This window comes from Cynoglossus semilaevis, chromosome 18 (genome assembly GCF_000523025.1).
Source record: "Cynoglossus semilaevis isolate Cse_v1.0 chromosome 18, Cse_v1.0, whole genome shotgun sequence".
Classification (NCBI taxonomy): Eukaryota; Metazoa; Chordata; class Actinopteri; order Pleuronectiformes; family Cynoglossidae; genus Cynoglossus; species Cynoglossus semilaevis.
The window spans coordinates 6,414,248-6,435,998 of record NC_024324.1 but is presented as its reverse complement, the minus strand read 5'-3'; the positions used below and the strand labels follow the sequence as shown (position 1 = coordinate 6,435,998).

Below are 21,751 nucleotides of genomic sequence, written 5' to 3'. Positions count from 1 at the left end.
TATCAGGGCAGGATCACGTCGCCGATCAATATTTGATGTGTAACGAAAGCCGAATATCTGGGAGCAGTAATCCATGTACCTAAGCCTCACATTAAGTGACATCACTCCAAACACTTGACTCGTTTCACCTTCTGTTCTTTTACACACACACACACCGCCGAGGTGCATTTCCCTCCACTGGGATCCTCAGGTCGCCGAGTGTGACCCCTGTCAAGACGCAAAGACCAAACACGCTTCCAAGTCACTTTCCCTTAGTCCATAGGCTTTGGGCTTGTTTGTTTTTTTGTGATACTTTTTTCACCTCTGCTGAAATGGTATTCAGAGTGGGGCCTCTGTGTTTGTTTGTAGTGCTCATTCACAGACATCACTGAACCTCTCATCTTCTCTGACTGCTGCATGTCACCTTCCACTCAGACTCTGTCAGTTACCCATGCCCCCCCCCATACCTACTGTTCTGCCCCTGCGTAATACAAATAATCCCCCCGGCGATATGTGGTGTCTGCCTCATTATCATATTTATTTAAAGTAATGTATGACCCATTTCATTCCAACGTTTGCTCCTCTCGTCATGATTGAGTAGTCCAGTGTTTAAGGGCAGTCTCCCGAGATGCTGCTGTGCATAATAGGTACATTAGTATTAAGCGCAGTCACAGGCCTGTCCTTGTTATTACAATGGAATCAGGGACGTTTGCCGTGCGCCTAACTGAGCACTGTTTCAGATTCACCATCGCTGCGTCTCTGCAGATACACGAGAGCGGACGATTTCAAGCTGCAAACTGTAAAAACAAAAATAAAAAAAATAAAATTGATTGACTCATTGATCAATAATTGTCACGGAAGCAATGTGAGATGAAACACTAAATGTTTTCCTGCTGGCTGGTGATGTAGCGTACACGGTCACGTCGGTGACGGCGGAGGCTGCGGTGCTGCCCTCTGTAACGCGATCGCCCTCTGTAATGGACCACATCTGACGAATGGCCCGTGATTGCACCAATAATGCACGGAGAAATCCGTCCGATTGCCAGGTACACACATCAGTGCAAGGTTTAATGGCCGAATCTGTCACCGAGCGTCTGGGCCTCGGCAGTGGTCAGCGGCCTGTGGCTGCTAATGGAAGATTAATAGCACGCTGGCAGTCCATGTCTCATCAAAGTTATCGAATGCTTCTTCTTGGATATGTTTCTTGGGATGTATCGATCTGCCGCGGGCGAAATTTATGGTTATGTTTCTTCAATTTGCACAAACGCAAAAACATTGTCGCCAGCGCCGGCGTCAGTCATTGACTTCCTGTAAACGCGGCAGCGACGAGTCTCAGCTCCATCTGGTCTTCGGTCCCGCGGGGTTTGATCCGTCTCCTTTTGTGACAGCCTAAATGCCAGCTGTTATTTCATATGTCTATATGACCTTCCCCGGTTCTTTTTCGCCCCGGCAAACACTTATTGATAAATGTTCCCTGTCGCTTTTGCAAATAGGAAACGCTGATTAAACGGAGTCTCTACTTATGAAGATACAGAGTGATGTGTGACGTGCGCTAATTCCCGCTCTTACATCCAGCCTGTCGTGTTCTACTTGAGCCGGGGTTGACAAGAGCAAAATTAAACACCTCGTCTCGCTCGCTCTGACCTACACAGTTATGTTTTATCTGCACTTCCATTTTAACTTCGTCCCTTCCGTTCCGTCTGGGATTTAGCTTCCTGTCATCCCGGCTACTCCTGTCCCACTCGTTTCCTTCACCTTGTCTGGTTTAGCATCGCTGCGCACAGTTTCATTATCTCCTCCTTAGTCAAACGCCTTAAGCTCTGGACTGGTTTTTTTTTCGACTGAGACATAATTACCGAGATGTACACGCTCGCCTTTTCCTCCTTGAAGCAAAGAACCGTTAGACGTCTGCCGTGACTAAGTATAGCAGCTAAAAGCAGCCAAAAAGAAGAGAGGGATCTTTCTAGAGTTACTAAGGTGCAGCTACACACGGAGCCACAATAACAAGCAATTTCATGTGATTTTTTTTTTCTGTGTGAAAAGGAAAAAAAAAAAAAAAAAAACCTGGTTACCGTCTTTGATTTGGCTGTGGCTCCTCTGAAACAGAGTTGTGCTTGTTAGAATCCAGGGCCTTGTGTGAAAGTGTTTGCTGCTTTCATACTGATACTTGGCATCTCTCTTTCATGCATTCTTAATGTCACCCTTGAAAGTAGGTGCACAGGCACGACCCCCCCGTCACTATTCCTCCTGAAATCCGGTACGCATATGACATTAAGGTGACACCTTCCAGGAAAGACAAAAATGTGCCCCCCCCAAAAAAAAAAAAAAAAAAGAAGAAAGGGACGAAACCATTCATTTTCATCTGATGTATTAAGGAAATCAACTAGTCCAGTTCTAGCCCACCCCAGTCAAGTGGGTGGGTGGGACGAGTGGGAGGAGGCGGGCAGTTAGCGGCTTTTTTTTTTTTTTTTTTAACGATGATGCATAGATCACATGAGCGTCCTTCCCTGAGCTGCTAGGAGACGGAAAATCCGTTTTCTTTCCAATGGTCGTAATAGCACATTTTGTAGACAATCAGTTTGCAGTTCTTTATTGGACATTGGATTATGTGTACTGTTTAAAAAAAACAAAGAAAATGTTGCCCTGAAAATGGACAAAAAAGTAAATGTATTCTTGCTTACATACTTATATATAATATATATATATATATATATATTATATATGATAAAATATATATTAAAAATTATATATTAAAACTATTAAAAAAATTATTATAACAACATAATAATAATAATAATAATAATAATAATAATAATAATAGAATCATAGTTTCTCACATGTAAGGTTAGTGAAAACAGTAGGTGAAGTAGGGCTGACGGGTCTGGACCCCAGGGTGGATTTAAGGTGAGCTGGGCCAAGAAAATGGGTGAGGAAAGGGTGAGCTGTGAGCTGAGTTGTTTCGTGGCCTTGTAGGTGAAAAGCTGGATTTTATTAGTGAGACAATATTCAATTGGAAACCAGTGAAGCTGCAGCAGGAAAAAAAAGGTTGATCAATCTATTGAAGGACTGGAAAGTTTTTCCACTTGGACTAAATTAAACATTAGTCTGAACTAACAACAGTTAACGGTGTGTGTGTGTTTGTGTGTGTGTGTGTGTGTGTGACCTTTAGCTGCTGAGACTCCATCCCATTATCACCTGCCTACAGTTACCTTCTGTGGGCTTCAAAGGAGCTGTTTCACACTCGGAGTTTCACAGCTATCATGTAAATGAGAGCCTCCGTTGCCAAATCTCCTGCCGAGACACTGTCTATTGTCCGGCACTGTAGCGGGACAGGGGACGTCCTGATGTTTTTCGCGCAAATCTGAGCGACCCATTATCCCCGCGAGATGGGATTTAAACTCTGAACCCTCTGAACTGGCCGAACTTACCGACAGCACCAGACAGACGTCTCTCTCTCTCTCTCTCTCTCTTGTGTTTCTCCACTGAATGCCTGGTGTGCTAATAATGCGCGGTACATGACAGAGCGAGGCTTTGCACATGCCTCCGCCGTGGTGCGAGAATTGATTCTCACCTTCAGGTGACATAAAGACACGTCTCCGATGTGTTACACGGTGAGCTGGCAACCAAAAAGTATGCATTCCTCTTCACAGTCTGCTGTTTATTTCTTCTCCCCCCAAATTTTTTTTTTTCCAACAAAATGATTTGCCTGCACTCCGAGCCGGCGTGTCAAAAGTCCAGGACACGGTGTCTGACACGGCGGTTAAGCTGCTCAGTGACTAGGAAACCAAACCTGCTATTTGAGCCTTCTTTCCTTTCGATTTTTTCCCCGTTAGCGCTCCTCCGCCCCGGTTGCTCGACACCAGCGAGAAAGCCATTGGGTGACAGCTGGTGGCAGAATGTGGTTAACGTGTTTCATGTGAACCCTCAATTTCCTTGGTGTCAATCAGGGAGGCGCGGCATCTTTGTCGGTGACTGACAACCGGTGACGGATAAAGATTGAGTTCTAGGCTAACAGAAAAACGCCACGTCGGTATCATCATCGGCCCGCGTACGTACAAAGTCGACATTAAAATCGAGAGTTGTAATTTTATTTGCAGAAATGCGTACAAAAATAATCAGAATCAATTGGAAAAGTAATCAGAATGGCTCCATGGTTGTAGCTAACAATGCTGCTAACAATCAAAGGGATCCTCAGGAAACAGATTTTGTTTACAGTAAATCCTGTGCAGTCCGGTCACGGAGGTGAAGGCTCCTGGGTGCTTCTGTGCGCCAGCAGTGACCTCGGAGAGATTGTCATAAAAATGGCACGTCCTGGAGAGATAGCCGGCGGCACTGCTGAGTCGACAGCCCCGCTGTGTCCTAGAGTAGTCCATTAGCTTTACCTTCTCCATTTCTCCACAGGAGCCCCACTACACCGAATGAAGCCATGCATATTTTCATCTTCCTGACAGCCTGGCTGCAGGTGCAGCTGTGGGAGATGGAGGTCTGTTGTTGCGATTGGCGCCTGTCCTAATGCAACCACTGTATAATTTATATTAGAGCCCTTTGTTGCATTTTCTTTCATGCATTATACTGCAGTGGTGTACTGCTTTGGATTTGTAATATCTCGGAAAATTTGGGTTTTTTTTTCATTCTTTGATTGCAGGGAATCTTTGAGGGTAGATGGTGTAGTTTAGGGAAAATCAGTTTGACATGCTACAGGGTGTATAGACCCAAAAAAGGCAAGAATTGGTCCAACCTTTCCAGAGCTTTTTTATGGAAAGAAAAAAAAAATACATGATTGCAATTGGTATAAGGATGTTGTAATTTCAGAGGTTAACATATTAAGACAGTGGTTTCAACCTTTGGGTCGCAACCCCACGTGGGGTCATGTGTAATTCAAATGGGGTCACCTGAAATGTCAAGTATTTGATATGAAAAAAAAAAGATAACAATAATACAGTGGATTCCTTCACATGAATATAAATTGATATAAAAAAAAATCCGTTAAAATTTTATTATGACTTTATCCTTTTTGTAAAAAGTGATAAAAATTATATTTCCTTTTTATGACGGGTTTTGACATCCAGCACGATTTTTCAAAGAAGTATTACTCCAATAAAAATACTACTTTCCTTAGTGTATACACTTAAGTGTTGGATATGTTTAAAAGCTTCAAATTATTTCTGAACTTTTTGACTTCCTCCCATATATTCCCCGTTGACTGCCGGGAAGTTTATGAAGTCTGTGAACCACATCAGCCCACAGCTGCAGTATCTAAGCAACAGCGGAGTCGAATGTAGTGATGAGGAAGTCACTACAGCAATCTAAATATTCGCACATGTTCACGAGCAGCGCTACAGTGTGTCTGTTGAAGTGCTCCGCTGCAGACCCAGCAGGAAGTTTCGGCGCTATCCTCAAAACGGATCATTAACCAGTGGTGTTTATACAGCTGTAAATACAGGGTTGTAAGAACGGAGCTGCAGAGGAAAAGAAAACAAAACACCGTCACTGTTTGGACGCAGCGTCTGAGTTAAGTTTACCAACAACTCATGGGTTTCAGTTTTTAGGCAGGGCAATAGCCTACACTCTGCTGACACTCCGTACTTGATGACACATTTGTTTTCCATGATAGATGGACTCCGAACGTTGCACCGGCGTTTTATTTCAAGGCAAAAAAAAAAAAAAGAAAAGAAAATTGTTTTTTGTATTTTGCAGAGTACAAACAGTTGATTCTCATTCTTACAGTAAATGACCAACTAAAAGCAGTATCCTGGAATCAAATTGGGTCGCCTGAAATGTTAAAAAAAAAGATTTATATAAATATATGTATATATTTATAAAATTAGGATAAAGAACACCAGACACAATTTTAAAAAGTCATTATTCTTTCAGTTTTAGGAATATAATAAGAATTCAAATAAAAGGCAGCGTATAAAAATATCTGAGCTGGTGGTCATGTGACAGCTACTAAAATGCCTAGAAATTTGTGATGTCAAAAAAAGGTTGGGAACCACTGAACTTAAGAAAATTATCATTGACTTCTATCGTCAAGGGCCACATGTGAGAACTTTGTGGACAGCAGGTGGCCACCAAGCCAGGGGTTTGACCTCCCTATTATATGTCATTTTATATGTCAAAGAAATATACCATAATTATCTGCCACCAACAGCTACGTATTTACGTTTATCTATCTCCCTTGCGTGCTTCTGCGTCCTCCTAATTTGTCCGTTCCCAAACTAGCCGCCTACCTAAGTCGGAGAGACATTCAACTGTGCTTTGGTGAAATGATTTACCATGTGAGGAGGTGGAAAGACAACAATGTCTGGAGTCAGGTGTGAAGCTCACACTTCTCTGTAAACTAACAGACATTACACTCCGAGCTTCTGCCGGAGGATTTGCAGCCTTTTCCTCGCAGAACGTGTTAATTGTGCTTTCCCACGATATTTCTCCTTCCAAATGTATCACTGGCAAAGTTGTACCGTGAACTGAAGCAACTTCGAACGTTTAAAGGACAGCGTGGACGACCATCCACTGTGGGACAGCCCTCCCCTTTTCTCCCTCTGGCCTGGTTCAGTTACAGCTTTAATTTTCTCCATCCTGATATTGTTTGGAGTCACGGTGAACTCGGTGCGGCTGAGAGGAGGCAGGTGCTGGAAGGCAAAGTGTCATTCCCTCTGGTGTGTGGTCGATAATGAGACTGGGAGAGAGCAGCGTGAATAACTCCGTGAACTCTTTTTCATTTTCTTAATCTCTCCCCACAGGCTGGTCCAGCAACACTGAGTCATTATTTTCCATCAGTTTGTCTGCCACCTGATCACACATATCACCTCCTATAGGGCAGGATAAGGAAGGGAAGGAAAATCCACCGCACGGAGGAAAGAAAAAAAACTCCGAAATTCAATATCTTTAATAAAGACGGTGAACAAATCTCCCTGTTAAGCTCCATGTAGGACGATTAGCGGCCGACAGTCTTAGAAACTTCGTGTCAGTGTGTCGCTCGTGACCTCGCTCTGCCAGTAAATGAGTCGCCAAAGAACGAGTGTAACTTGAACGATGCTCGCCGCGGGTGTACTCTTTGAATCAGAGGTGACGCTGTTATTCATTCATCTTTCTTTGGTTTGTTACTTTAATTGAGTTTTTTACAAGATGAAGATATATATATATATATAAATCACATTGGAAATTTTACTCTTTTTTTTACTGATTTCTTGGAACGAGATATGACAAGTCTCCTTAAAAAAAAGCAAAACTGTATTTTTTTTCTTTTTTTTTTTTTGATCTTGGTACCAGACTGGCTACTCCCAAGGTATTCTGAAGTACTGTCTTACAATAAAAACCCCGGTTTGATGTATTTCCTGGGAATGTGGTGAGGTACTTCAGCCTCCTGCCACAGTAGTTCTTCAAAACAGAACCCGAAGTTGAACTTAGCCGGTCAGAATGGAGCGATTTTAATTTTTTCTAAATGTCACCTGCTTTTAAAGGACACAGCAGAAAAAAAAACCATAAAATTATTTTCAAAAGAAATAAGAGATTTACTATCCATTAATGACTGGGTTAAAGACTAAAAAAAAAAATGGCAAAGTTACTGTATATTCTGGTGTCAGTATAAGAAACAGACCGGATGGTTCTGCGGGCTGGACTCAGCCTGCGGGTCACATGTTGAAGATCACTGCTCACTGGTCGGTGAATTATTTATGGATGTTAAAAAGTTAATGATGAACCCGACTAACTAGATGAGTCAAAAGTAAAGAAGCGATCGCCGTGGAGGAGCACAATGACTGATACTCTACGACCTAGCAGTAATACTGTGTGGTACTTCAACACGTACTTATATCAGCTGCTATGAACGTTTGTACACTGACCATTCTGAACCAATAATAGCTAAAGACGCATTCAACACCGACCACTAGAAGATCACTGTGTTAGCTTCGTTTTCAGCCGTGTCGGAAGGCTTTAAGTAAAAACTATATTTATATTTCATTTTTTTTCATGATGGCATATTTCTTTTTTCTTCTTCCTAACGGCCAGTTGGAGTCCAGACTGAAAATCAGTGTACAATTAAAACTGCTTTTCCAACACATTAATATTCCCTCGCCAGCCTTTTAGAGCCGTGTTTATGAAAATAGCCTAATCCGCTGCTTGCTTTTCAATAGACGTATGATTGTTTACAGCCATGCTAGCTCCTTAGCTTCAACGCACTTTAAAGAGCTCCAAAGACGCAACAATTAAATCAAGGGGTTAGCATGTAACGTGTAAACTATATCTATAGAGGGCTTAGAAATAGTTTATGGATCTCACAAAGCTTCGCAAATGAAAAGTCAGACAGGGAACAAGTCAGCTGGGTGTTTTTTTTTTCTTTGAAGACCTGATGAAGTGGTTGAGAAAATGTCAAGGGCTTTACTGAGGACTCACTTTGTAACTGTGGAACATGTGGAAAGCCCCTTGACAGAGACATTATAACAGTGAGTGTAAAAGTGCACAGGAGTGTGAGTGAGTGTGAGTGTGTGTGTGTGTTTTCGCACATTCCCATTTCTCATTATTTATTTAGCCAGAGTACATTCTTTAGCGGCGTGACCTTTGAGCACAGACCTGATTAAAGTGGCCCGTGTAGCTATCAGACCTGCTCTGGCACGGTTCTACTGTACACACCAGGGGGAGGCAACCATGATCCCCGGTGTCATAATCTGTAAAACCACATGCCGAGACGCGGCCCAGAAGTCACTAACGGTACACTTTAGCTGCGCTACAAATGACAATGAGAGAGGAAATATGTATGAAAACAATATGGTCTCCTTTCCCGGCAATTAGTCTTGACTGAATCGATGACCAGCTGCATGGTCTTGTTTTTCCAGCATCGCTCTTGGCTCACAGATAAAATTGGTCTTGGTGGACAAGTCATTTCTGCGAAAAATGATATCAGATTTGTTTAGAAAATATCTGGTGCAGGGATCTTTCAAATGTACCGCTTGCGGTGGAGACAGATTAAGTGGCTCAGCCGCGTGTTCACCTCCATCTTTGGAGACGTTTCAATGACGATACGGGCCGAGACATTGTTAAAAGGGGAGGGCTGGCGGTGTCCGTTTACCCAGGAGAGAGCCGCTGTAATCCATCAGCCTGGCTGCTGCCCATTCAGCACGGCCGACCCCAGCTGCCTCCTGCTAACCATCCCTCCATCTTGCTCTCTGACTTCTCTCCCCATCCCCCACTCTTCTATCAACATCTCTATTTTTTTCATTTTTTTTTTCCATTATTATTCTGCACCTTTCCAGCCTCGCTGTGACAAGGCTTCAACACCGGAGGTTTCCTGTTTATTTGTACCTATCAAGCCAGCGATCTGCAACGGAAATCTCATAAAAAAAACAAAAAAAAAAAACAAAGACGTGTTAAACTGTGTAACAAAACACAGGTACAGGATTGTTTGAGTTCCTTGTTCTTCCCACAATAAGGAAAATCACATTGTGAGTCATAGCAACCCACGAAGGCAGCAACAGGAGGCGCCATGCTGGAGTACCGGAAATCGCGAATACGTTAAAGTTTGATATGATGGAAAAATTATGTTCTTACTTTGAATTTGATTAAAAAAAAACAAACAAAAAAAAAACATATGACACTCAATAAATCAATCACATAAATACATTTTCCTATCGTAGTTTCCAGAGTTCTCAGTGTTATTTTTATGTGACCATAATTTTATTTTTTTACTCCGCTGTTAAAAAAATTAGCTTCTTTTGTTCTTGATGAAGAGTCCTAGAAACACCCGGAGTTCATTTCCTGTACAAACCCACTTACAGGTTTTCACAAGATTAAAAGAATTAAGTGACTAAATAATTATCCGGGAAGTAATTCTACTCTAGAATTAAAGATTCATGGGCAAATGTTTCGTACGCCAATCTATCCGTGTGGATTATACCCCAGTCCCCCCACCACCTGGGCTGTAATCCCTCCGGCTTCCTGTCATGGAGTTCGCCGCCGACACACGCCGGCATTCAGTTTTTGTGTCCCATCTTTATTAACCAAGTGAAAGCTGGAGGGAAAAGTAAAAGTGAACAATGCTTTCAGTGTGCACGGCTGAAAACACGAGAGCGCTGCGTATCGGTTTCTCGTCCATTGAACGATATCGATTACGGTAACCGTACCCGCGGTCATGGGACGCTGAGTAGCCGCTCGAGTACTCTTCACTGTTGCACCAACTGTTTCCAAGGCTTTAAGGAGTACATGTGTGACAGGAAACCCAATAGCACTTGTAAAAATATCGAAATCAAAATGGCCGGCTTTGTGAAGGGATGATTGAGGGCGGGCGCGAGTCACCAGGTTATCGCACGCACGTAATTAGCTACGCTCACATTTTCCGTGGGGACTACAGACGAAAAACATTCATTTTGAATAATTCGTCCCGACTCCTTCACTAAGGTCGACGAATGATCGGTAGGGGTAAAAAATATCCCACAAAATTCAACTTTATCAAGAAAAATGACAGCCGAGAAGAACGATCGCTGAGGCAGTTTTAATATTTAATCACTCCGAAATCATTTTAATCTCCTTTTGTAATTAAAACTTTGACAGTCATGTAATGGAGGGGTTGGCAAAAGAAGAGTGGAATATATCACATGATTATTTCATTAGCTGCTGAACTCATTAAAGGACGTTTGCGCGTATGTTCCTATCAATCCTATCTTTCCTGAGGGGGCAGTGTCGCGGTGGGCCGTTTTAACACAGTGAAAAAGAAAAATATGTGTATATATATATATAATTCAGTTGAGATGTCTGTCATGTGTCGGAGTCCAATAATTGAGATGCAAATGGATACTTTTGTATGTATGAATTCATATAGAGGGGTCTGAATGTGGTACACAGACTCTGCTACTGTACGTCTCGTGTCTCAGTCTCAGCGGGGACAACCTGTGGCAGGGCAACAGAAGAAGAAATGGACTCTGTTCAGTAAATAAAAATGAAGTGCTTGGTTTTCCGTCCCCCGTGGAGACCAGTTCACTTCAGTTTGTTTTTTTTTTTTTTGTCCTCACGTGTGTAAACTGGAATCCCCGTGACTCTAGGTGGCGTCCACTTATCTGTGAGGACAGATTTTGAATTTCAGCCCATGCTTCCACTGCGGGTGATTTCCCCAGATGACAGAAAAAAAGTTCACAGGCTATCAAAAGGGGTTGTCAGCTTTAGTGGCTCTGAAAAATTCATGTGACAAAAGAAGCTAAGAGCAGAAGTGCAGAGGAGAGGAAAGGATGGAAAGTGCTAATAAGAGACAAAAATACAGATGGAAAGATTTTTCCACCTTTCTGGGCTGCTGTAATGTGCAACTTTGTTCAGACTGCGCGGCCTCTTCTTCCTCTTTGGTGGCTTCTTCGTCTCATTAGGAGCTCCCCTGTAACTCAAACCCACCACGGTCTGTTCACTGAGCTGGAGGACGGGTATTTGAAAGGGCATCTGGACGTTTGTCACAATATCTGACCCCGGTCTGATCAAAAAGGTCTCACCAGATTTAGTGACATTTTTATGCATGGTCAAAACATGACCTTTAACCTCAAAGAATTAACAATCGGATTTCACAAACAGCACAAAAACATCGTTATCACACGCAGGTGAAAATGATATTTTCTCATTTGAACTCATTCGGACATTCAGGGCATTTTTAAGACCTCAGAAACTAGTTTAAAATGGGGTGTCAAACCTACGGCCTGCGGGCCGAAAATGGTCCGCTTGGGGAAAGTGAAAAAAATGCACTTCATGTTGGTGATGTTTGGTAAAATTGACTTGGTAGTTATAGTAGTAATGGTAGTAGTAGTACATCACTAGTAGAAAATGAACAGTTATGTCATCAATTCAAACAAACATTAGCAAAAAGCTACATTTTAGCGACAATGTCTTCTATCATTTGGATGTTTAATGCTCTCCTGAAGTCAGCAGGCTTTCCCTCACGTCTGCTAACACAAAAACAGAGCAGAATGATTTCAGTCAGTGTTTGTTCACAGCAACAAAAGTTCGATTCGTACCACGCATAAACAACATATGTCTCCCACAGAAGCAGACAGAGAGTCACGTTAGCATCATTAGCCTCGCAGGGCTCTCCGTGAGCCTGAAGCTCCAACACAGTACAGCTGTGTAGTTCAGTGTGTTACTCATTCAACTGGGGTACACATACAGTAGTGTTGGAGTGCGGAAAATAAATGCAGTTTTTGGACACTTCTACTGTATCTCTGCAGTACAGGCTGGCTGAAATATGATGTGTGAAGTACCTCCAGTACAAAAGGTGATACCACAGGATCATTTTCCCCTCGGTGGATTCTGAATCACCTCCACCTGCTGAGCCGTGTGTACTTTACTCCCTCAGCAGCTAATTATACAACTGCAGGCTATAGTTTATAGCCAATACATTTGTAGTCACTTACATATTTTAAATATCAGCAGCTATTAAAAAACAAATTTTTTTTTATTTTTAATGAATAAAGGCTACTTTGCTACTGTACCTGTAGTGTCTTGCTGGCTGATAAATTGCAAAATAAATAGGAAAGTGCATATTTTTTATTTGTTATCTGTAATACAAAAATATAACATTATCAAAATATGATCGGAAGGAAAAAAAACAACCAACAACAACAATATGTTGTTTTGCTGCTTGTTTTCGTTCCTTGAGTACTCCAGGTAAGATATTGTACTAACAAGAATATTTGTGGATATATATGGATATCTGTGAGAACAGAACGTATCGCATGACACGTTCACTGGCCCCACAAATCGATCGTAAGTTTTTACGTTTAGTGACGCTAACTTCAAATAGACATACAACATACACAGTCTGGAACACAGTCAGGAGATTCTTCCTTGTGTGAGAAATTCACACAAGAAAAACCTATTTTTTTTTAACAGATAAGGTATATATATATTTTTACTTTCTACTCAAAGACTCTCAATTCGACTAAACTCCTCCAAGGCAAATCATATTTTTCCCTTTCCCACCCACTTCACAAATGACACTGCACGACCACGCTGTGATAATCCCCCTGACGTTCTCTTCCTCAGACGGGGGCTTCCTCCGGGCCAGCATTTTTAGCATAAACTATGTGTCGTGTACTGTGGAGTAAAACTGTGCTGCTGAGTACATGACTTTGGTTTCCTGTAGTAAATAGTCAACATTATAGGGCAGCTTCTCGAAGTAACTTTACTGATTTAAATATGAATTTCAAATTTCAAATAATTCAAAAGTGGCCGACCCAAACGAGTGGTCATTTTTTGGACCACTGCTTCTTGCTTTTTGCTCTGCTGACTTGTTGTGGACGTTCTTCTTCTGTTTATCCAAACTATCTGTACTTCTACCTGAAGAGTGATTGAAATATCAAACCCAGATGGTCTGGTTGTCGTGGCGACTCCACATATTTGAATAATGCAGCTTTGGGATCCATTGGAAAATAACAACGTACATTAGGCTGCACTTTCATTTTCTCCCCCAAACCCCCCCCCCCCCCCCAGACACTCTAACGACACTTTTATGGGAAACTTCATTAGGAAATAGTATGTCAGAGCGATAAATATCAGCTTATGCTAATTGTGAAATAAAGTGCGTCTGTTTTGTCCCTTTTATGTCGAGTTACCCTGCAGAAAGAAAAAAAAAATGTTAAGGTCTTCCTGTGACCTGACAACTGATTTATTACCAATTAATACACAGTCAAGAGCATATGCTCAGGTGATGATGTAACCTGCTCTGCCATGGTGTGCAGACAGTGGGTTACAGGGATGGCATCAGGAGCCTTAGACAAAGACAGTAATTCATTTAAGTCGCAACGTGAAAGGAGCACAGAGGAAGTGTGTGTGTGTGTGAGTGTGTGTGTGTTTGAGGATCAGACAAGATTCTTGTGAGGTATCACAATCACATTTGTTAATGACACTGTTCCTCAGGGCGGGTTTTATATAGAATTGAAAACACGTTCCTGCTTTGATTTATTTTTTGCCAAGACGGAGAACGTCTTTTGGAGACAGCATTGGTTTGAACGCAGTCTCAGTTTATGGTTAGAAAAGAAATGACATCAAGTCATTTATTAAATTGTTATTTTCTATTCTTTTTTATTTCATCATTTTAGTTCATCAGTTGTGAACAGTTTCACTCCAATATTCCAACAGAGCAATCTAATCCTCTTCTCAACGGACTGAAATTACAATCAAATCTTTAGGGAAATATTACAGAGTAAACAGAAGTACGTATCTTCAATTTAGTCATTTATTTTTTTAACACTTTCCGCAGCTTGAGAGCCATTTAATTTGTTCCGCTACTTTATGACGCTCAGGGATACGGCTGCTGTAAATCGTGTAGTCAGCAAATTGTAAAGTGTGTCTCATTCACAAATTTATTAGTGGCTAGCCTCAATTCAGAATTTTCAGATTTTTTTTTCTAATATAATTTTTTAGTATGAGATAAAGGCTTAGAAAAGGCAGTTTGTTGAGATGGCAACGTATCCACGTAAACGTGACTGACTTGTGCGTCCGTGTTAGCCTATTAGCATCATCTCACAGTATTTTACCTAGTACAGCACAGGAATATCACTTTGTAATATTTATATCGCTGATATTCAAACAGTGCTTAGTACTTCACCTTTGAGGTTTGACACAAACATCAAACACACACACACATTTAGACACAAGGAGAATCCTCGTGTACAACTCCATCAGATAGAGCCGAGGCTTGAACAGGTAATCTTGCTGTAAGACAAGAGCGCTGCCCCCCGTGGACTCAGTTTGAGACTTCCACACAGATCCACAGATTAGAGTCTGCGGCTGGACGTCTGCACGACGCCCCACCGGTCGGACACTGAAAGGAAAGCGCCGCCACTCCAGAGGTTCTCGGTCTTAATCCGTGCACATTATCTGCACACTGTAAGCGGGCCTTGGCTCGTTACCTCTCAGCAGAGAGGGAGCCAGACTGGCAGGGGTTGCAGGGAGAACGGAGGGAGGAAGGGGGGAAGGGGGGAGGAAAGGGAAGACGAAGGACGGACAGTTTCACCCAGCTGACGAGAATGTAATCTCTAGATTAGGGTGGGGCGGACGGGGAGGCGAAACAAATTTCTGCCGGCAGCCTGACCTTGTCAAGGCAACGGAGAAGCCAGAGTGAAATTGAGATTTCAGGACAGGAGCGTGTCCGGGGCCGTATTTATTTATTTCGTTATTGCAGCATTCGTGTTCCCCTTTCTGGGGTCAAACTGGATGTACGTGGTCCCACTGGGGGCACATGTTTCTGGCCACAGTCATGAGGTAGCTGTTAGTGCATGGGTGTCAAAAATAGGGCCCGCAGGCCAAAACCGGCCCACTGGCGGGATCAATGTAGCCTGCTTCCTGTTTGAACAGTTTGTAACTGTTTATTCTGTCCAGTTAAATATGAACAAAAATGCAATTTTTAGCAGAATTAAAGGGCAATTCCAGATTTATATTTGTTTGTTTTATTATAGTGCTCACCGACTGGAATAGTTCTCTGTTAAATTAGGGCAACACAAACTGGTAACAGTAATTATAGTACGGTGATCAGCCTAATTTGGAAAGCAAACGCTCATAAAAAGTCATTTTCACCAGTGCATTAGCGTGTTTCGCTGCGACATGTGGATAGATGTTTTGGCAATGAAATAAATTAAAGGAATCCATCAACACGTTGCAACTCTCCGATTCTATTACCAATTAAAAGAGTCGCATAATTTTTAGGGAACACAATTAGGGTTCGGCCACTCTACTGGCATGGTGATTTTATTTTCGCCAGAATTTAAATAACTCTCAGACTTTGAAATTTTTTTTTTTAGTTTAAATAAAAGTCTGCCCACAGCTTTACCAACCAGGCAGCGTGATGCACACAAGGTTTGTTACGGTCTCAGAACTGAATTTCCAAAACAGTGTTTATCTTCAACTGAGGCTCCGCGAACACAATCATTAAACACGCCCACCTGGCTGCGGCGCTGTCTCGGCTTTTAGTCACAAAATAATGAGGATAAACAAAAGTGACACATTTTCTGTCTGCACTGAGGCTACGTGCTGTTGGCTTTATCTAATCTGCATGTTTTACCAAAACACTCATTCAGGCAAACAATATAACAAAAGAGCAAAAAAGAAAAAAAAAAACCCTACTATGAATCTTCAATTCATCAAACAAAGGAACAGACCAGCTCCAAGGTGAAGCACTGGGAGGTATAAATAGCAGCGGGCTGATGGGCAGCAGCTGGTCGCCCAGGTGAAGGTGAGGGAGATGATTGCCAGGAACGAGCCGACAGGAAGGTGTGGCGAGGCAGAGCGTGACAGGTGCGGCGTGGAGGTGTGGCAGAAACGCACGTATGCAAAGAGAATTTCAGGAAAGGGGGTTACTGTGTCACGCACGCTGTCAGAGTGTGAGGTGAAATGATGCCAACATCACCTTACAGTATCACACCTTACAGTATCACACCTTATATATGGATGTAGGGCATGTTGCCGATTTATTTTTTTTTTTTATTCATTGAGGTCATGTTTAAAATAAAATGGTACTGAGACATGTCTCATAAAAACCAATTGTCACCAAATCTTGTATTTTTTTTTCCACAATTTTGCATTTAATCATGACATAAAAGCTTAAAAATACATTGGATCGTGCTGCCTTCACTTTCTCTCCTTGTTTTTTTAGGAACTTTTTGTCCTTCATGTAAGTCTCAAGTGTAAGTTAGACTTTTCTGATGTCTTCACGTCCCACATTATGATGTGACCACTGTATTAGTGTAGGTGAGTGACATAAGTACTACCCAAAAGTATGTGAGTTCTAACTGAAGGGTACATTTGAAATGTAATAATACCTAACTATGAATTTAATATTAAAAAATGTAAACTATTTATTTATTAATTCAATATAAATCCTCAAACATTTTTTTATTTATTATTATAATTTTTTTTAAATTATTTTTACAAAATTGACACTATATATACAGTAGGCGCTAACATTTAGTTGAGAAATTGTCCATACCGGTGCTCATGATGACGAAACCCTGTATATACCCAAGACTTTTCTAGAACTTATAGACTCAGGATGAACCATTGAGAAAATCAGAAAATGTATTTCTGTGGGTCTTGAGTTGCAGGAGCTTAATTTATCCTATGATTTCACATCACTTGTCGCCCAACTTCCTTCGTCGACACTGTCGCTGCATGTGAGAAGCGTATCGGCCTTATAAATAGCAGCCAGGAGGATGATGGGTAGCACCTTCACTTGGGTTTTCTTTTTTTCTTTTTTTTTTCAAGTTCCATGGTTTTGCGGCGCTGATTCACGCTATTCACTATCCATTTACAGTCTGATGAAGGGACTCACTGTGCCTGCAGCAGCGATGCATGATCACAGCTTTTTTGTTTTTTTCCAAGCACTCCAAAATGACTGAAAGTCCAGGATACGTACGGTCGTGCTAACAGATACCTGAAGAGATATTAAAAATGCTAAAGATGTTTTTTATTTCAAACGCTCTCTGTTCTTAATCCCCCAGTATTTCATTCTTAATATTTTATTGACACACCTGGTGGAAGGAGGAATATCCATCTAGGAATACTGCGAGACAGCTCATTAATATTGATGTTGTCTTTTCTCGGAACGTGTGCACCGTCTCCCCCGATGCCCCCACAGGATAAACGAAAGCTTAGAGATATCTCCAGCTCATCCTTGTCTATGTTTTAATTACATTCTACACATGAACTGCTGCACAGCTTTGTTTAAAAAAATGTTTTGTTATTTTTTCTTTTTTTTTTCTCTCTCATTTGCAGTGCTAATATATTCTTCTCAGCTTTAAATGAAGTGCAGTTGGTAAGAGAGAATGGTTACACGCTGGATGTGGATCAGTTTGGGTTCATCGTACTTTTACACTGACGTTATCTCACACACGCCTGCATTAAAGGCTCGATCATTGTTGTTTACCATAAATAAAAGCTTGGAGGAACAATTGATACTTCATCTTCAAGTCACGCCCTTCTTTTTTCTCTCTTTAAACTTACAAGAATTGGATACTGGGGATAAAAATATTGATTATGCTGCAAAAAAAAAAAACATCCATCAATTTGATAATTTTAGAGCCACAGTCAATGATTTACAGTGACGGAGTTGGCCGTTGTCAGACACAGGCAGAAAATACAAACAAAATAATGAAGTTTGTTCGATTTGTGTTGTTTCTTTTTTTTACTGTGTCACTGCTGCTTTTCATACCTGATTGATTACTTTTTTTCTTTTCTCCTTCCTGTAGAGATTGAAAGGACTCAAAAAGACGAGGGCAAAGAAGAGGAGAAGTTCATTGATGTTGTCATCAACAAAAACATGAAACTGGGCCAGAAAGTTTTAATACCAGTCAAGCAGTTTCCTAAAGTAAGTACTGCAATACCACCACCACCAGAGACTTCTCCAAGAATGTGATGTGCACAGGCAGAACATTTTTTTAGTTAGGCTTATTTATAGATAATGACGCCAACTTGGGTTGCTCTGGTTTTGATTTGCGCTCCTTACATCAGCCACTTGACAGTTTTTGTTGACGCTTTATCTTATTAGATGTAGCATATGCGGAAGGCAGTGTTCGGGCAGAGCGGTGTCTGACAGAACTGGGATAGAACTATATTAAGGGTGTAACTTCCTGTCTATAAAAAAAAAAAAAAAAATCCTAATCCTCGCACTACCACTGACGACAGTAACAATTAGAAGTTACGTACTACATGGAGTGTTGTTGGTATTAGCATATTATTATTGTCTAAGCTACGACACTTTTAACAAACTCATGAGAAAATAGCTGAAGTGAGAAACACTCAGCTTGTGTTCACATGACTCACACACACACACACTGTAGTGGCTGGAGCGTCAGTGTCAGATGTACAACAATGAACCCTGGTGTGGATACGTTCCCTGTCTTTTTGTACTTGCAGTCATGGAAGTATATTACCATGATACTGTTTTACCTGCAGTCTGAATATCACATTTTGAAAAGCAGAGACAGAACCCCCCCAAATATATATATATATATGTATATGTATATATATATACATATACACATATATATATATATATATATATATAAATATGCTGCAAATTATGTAAAAAAAACCATCAACTTTTAGCATGTATTTCTTACCTTTGTTCACTTTTCAACAATTATTACATTTGCTTTGCAAAAGATAATTATTAACGAACATGTTTTCAACACTGAATTTTTTTTAGCTTTTTTTTTTCTTGCTTATCTTCCCTCTAATTTTCTGAGTTCCATAATTTTTTTTTTTTTACAAAGGATGTTCAAATACCGATAAAATCATTACATCCTATTCTTACCATTGTACAGTAGGCTGATTAAATGTATGCAACAGCATTGTTATGACAACATTTAACATTAGTAGTCTAATGTGGTGGTTCTCAAACTGTGGTACGTGTACCACCAGTGGTACGTGTGCAATGCAAGGAATCATGGGATCACAGGTGGTACAGAGTATGAAAAAGTTTGATGCATTAAAAAAACAACCAAGCCTCCAATGATTTCACCCCTGGTGAATGAACAAAAAGAACAACCAGAGTTTTGTTCCTCCTGGTTCTATTGTCAGGATCTCGCCGTTGTTGCTGATATTCCACATATACAGTACACAGTTGCAGGTCTTTTGGAGATCTCATATTAAATTGATAGCCTACACGGTGAGAGTGAAGTCGCACGAAAGCCACAGGTGTTGAGTTCAAGGCGACCGGCGTCTCGATTACCTCAATGTAAAGACATCTTCAGCAGTTTCCTCTTTTAAGAGCACTCTGAGCCTCAGCCACCACAAGGAGACACACAGCAGTTTATTGGCGCCACACATTTCCTGCATGACATGCGTATACCGCTGGGAGGGAGGGGAGGAGGAAGGGCTGATGTAAAGGTGAGAACCGCTTTGATGCAGTACAAAGACATCCATACAGAGCAACACCAGTGAGGATATTGAATACCTGCTGTTAGTGGATGCTGGAGATCTGCATCAAACGCAGCAAAGCCAGGTGCCTTTGAGGGAATTCTTTTGGTTCAGCTTTCCGTTGGTTCAGTCACACAACTCTTTTTTTTTTGTTTTTTTTTTTTTGTTTCAAATGACATGCACTGTAAAATAATGCAGCAAGTTGCTAATTGTCAAAATCAGCAACATATCAGCTTTTATATTAGTTTTCACTTTCACTCGATAATTTAAACAGGTCAGTCATCTGGGGAAAATAATCTGTTATTTGAATTTATTGGTGTGTGCAAATATTTAATTTGTGTTAAAATCCTAGACGTACACTGACACCACACTTGAAGAGCAGTGGCAGCAAACGTTAATTATTGCTTTTTTTAAATTGTTTAAATGGCATATGGTGTTATTTTGAAGTAGAATAAAAAAACATTTTTGCGTATTTTTTTGACAATTGTTTAAATGGAATATGGTAATAATTTAAAGTAGACTAAAAAACATTTTTGCGTTTTTATTTTACAATTATGACAAATTGGATTATGGTAATATTTTGAATTTGAATAAAAATATTTCTGCATTTTTTTTCTTTACAACTGTTCAAATGGCTTATGGTAATATGTTGAACTTTTCTTTTTCATTTTTGCATTTTTTTTTTGCATGTTGTTCAAATGGCTTATAGTAACATTTTAAATTAGAATTAGAACATTTTAGCTTTTTTTTTTTTTCTTTACAGTTGTTCAAATGGCTTTTGGTAATATTTTGCACCAGAATAAAAACTTTTTTTAAGACCCAATAAACTCTGGACAGCTCAACAGCCTGACTCACAGAGTTATATCCAAGTTATCCAAAAACCCAGGGACACATCGGCATATAGTCCAGCCAAGCCTCAGTTGAAAGACGGCCGGCTCCACAGCGCCACGGAAGGAAAAAAGAATAAACAAGAAAGTCAATTGTCCCTGCAGCCCATGGACAATTCCAGGCTCTGTAAACAGGCGCTGCTTTATGTGAGCAGGGGAATGGGTTTTTACAAACTGTTCTCATATTATGCATTCTCTCCAAAACACACCGGACTATTGAGCATGATGTAGAGATATTGGACTGGGCTCTATTTTAGTACCAGGACTATTTAGAAAGAAATCATGAGATTTGTCTCATGTTTATACAACTAATAGCAGTAAATGTCAGACAGAAGTCTTAATCTTTATATTTAAACACATCAGCAGCAAGTCAATACCCGTCTCTCCCCCTCCCTCTCCCTCTCTCTGTCTCTCTCTCTCACACACACTCGTCTCCTAGTATGGACAGTACAAATCTATGAGTCTCACTAAACACATAACTCTAATCCCTGCTGTTTATCAAATATCAAACTCTGGCTGGGTTTCTGCTAATGCTTTGGTTATCACAGAGGATTATGTGGTTCATGAAAAAAAAAAAAAGAAAAATCCTTCCTGGGCTCATGCACTGGTTCATGTCATTAGGCTTTGTGAGAGGATTCTGCCGCTGCCTGTAATCACCAGAACAAAAGCTGATGTGTTTAATCACAGGTTGTTGCCTGCTGCGCTGCCACGGCGTAGCTCCAGCAAAAGAAAAAAAAAAAATTAAAAAAGACCAAAACTACCAAAAACAACAAAACAAAAGAGCAGTTAAACCACAGGAAATTTGGTTTAATTATTTATTTTTCCTCCGTCCTCGTTGTGTGGTGAAATAAATGAAGACCTCAGTCCATAGGAAACGCACGTGTCATTACTCATACTTAACACAGGGGGGTGGGCATCTTAGATATTTCCATCATGGCCTGAATGTATTATTGCAAAGCTGCTGATAGGTGGGCTCGCCCAGAGCCAGTCAGCCAGCCTTAGTG

The 21,751-nt window shown here is 40.9% G+C and overlaps 1 protein-coding gene across 2 annotated transcripts in view; it reads left to right on the top strand.

Annotated features, from left to right (window-relative positions):
- Positions 1-21,751, top strand: part of khdrbs3 (KH domain containing, RNA binding, signal transduction associated 3) — a 61,544-nt gene that overhangs the window by 12,251 nt on the left and 27,542 nt on the right. For both annotated transcript variants that reach the window (XM_017041085.2, XM_008331369.3), the window contains exon 2: positions 18,189-18,307. In XM_017041085.2, coding sequence (XP_016896574.1) covers positions 18,189-18,307 — 119 coding nt within the window. The remainder of the gene's footprint in view (positions 1-18,188; positions 18,308-21,751) is intronic.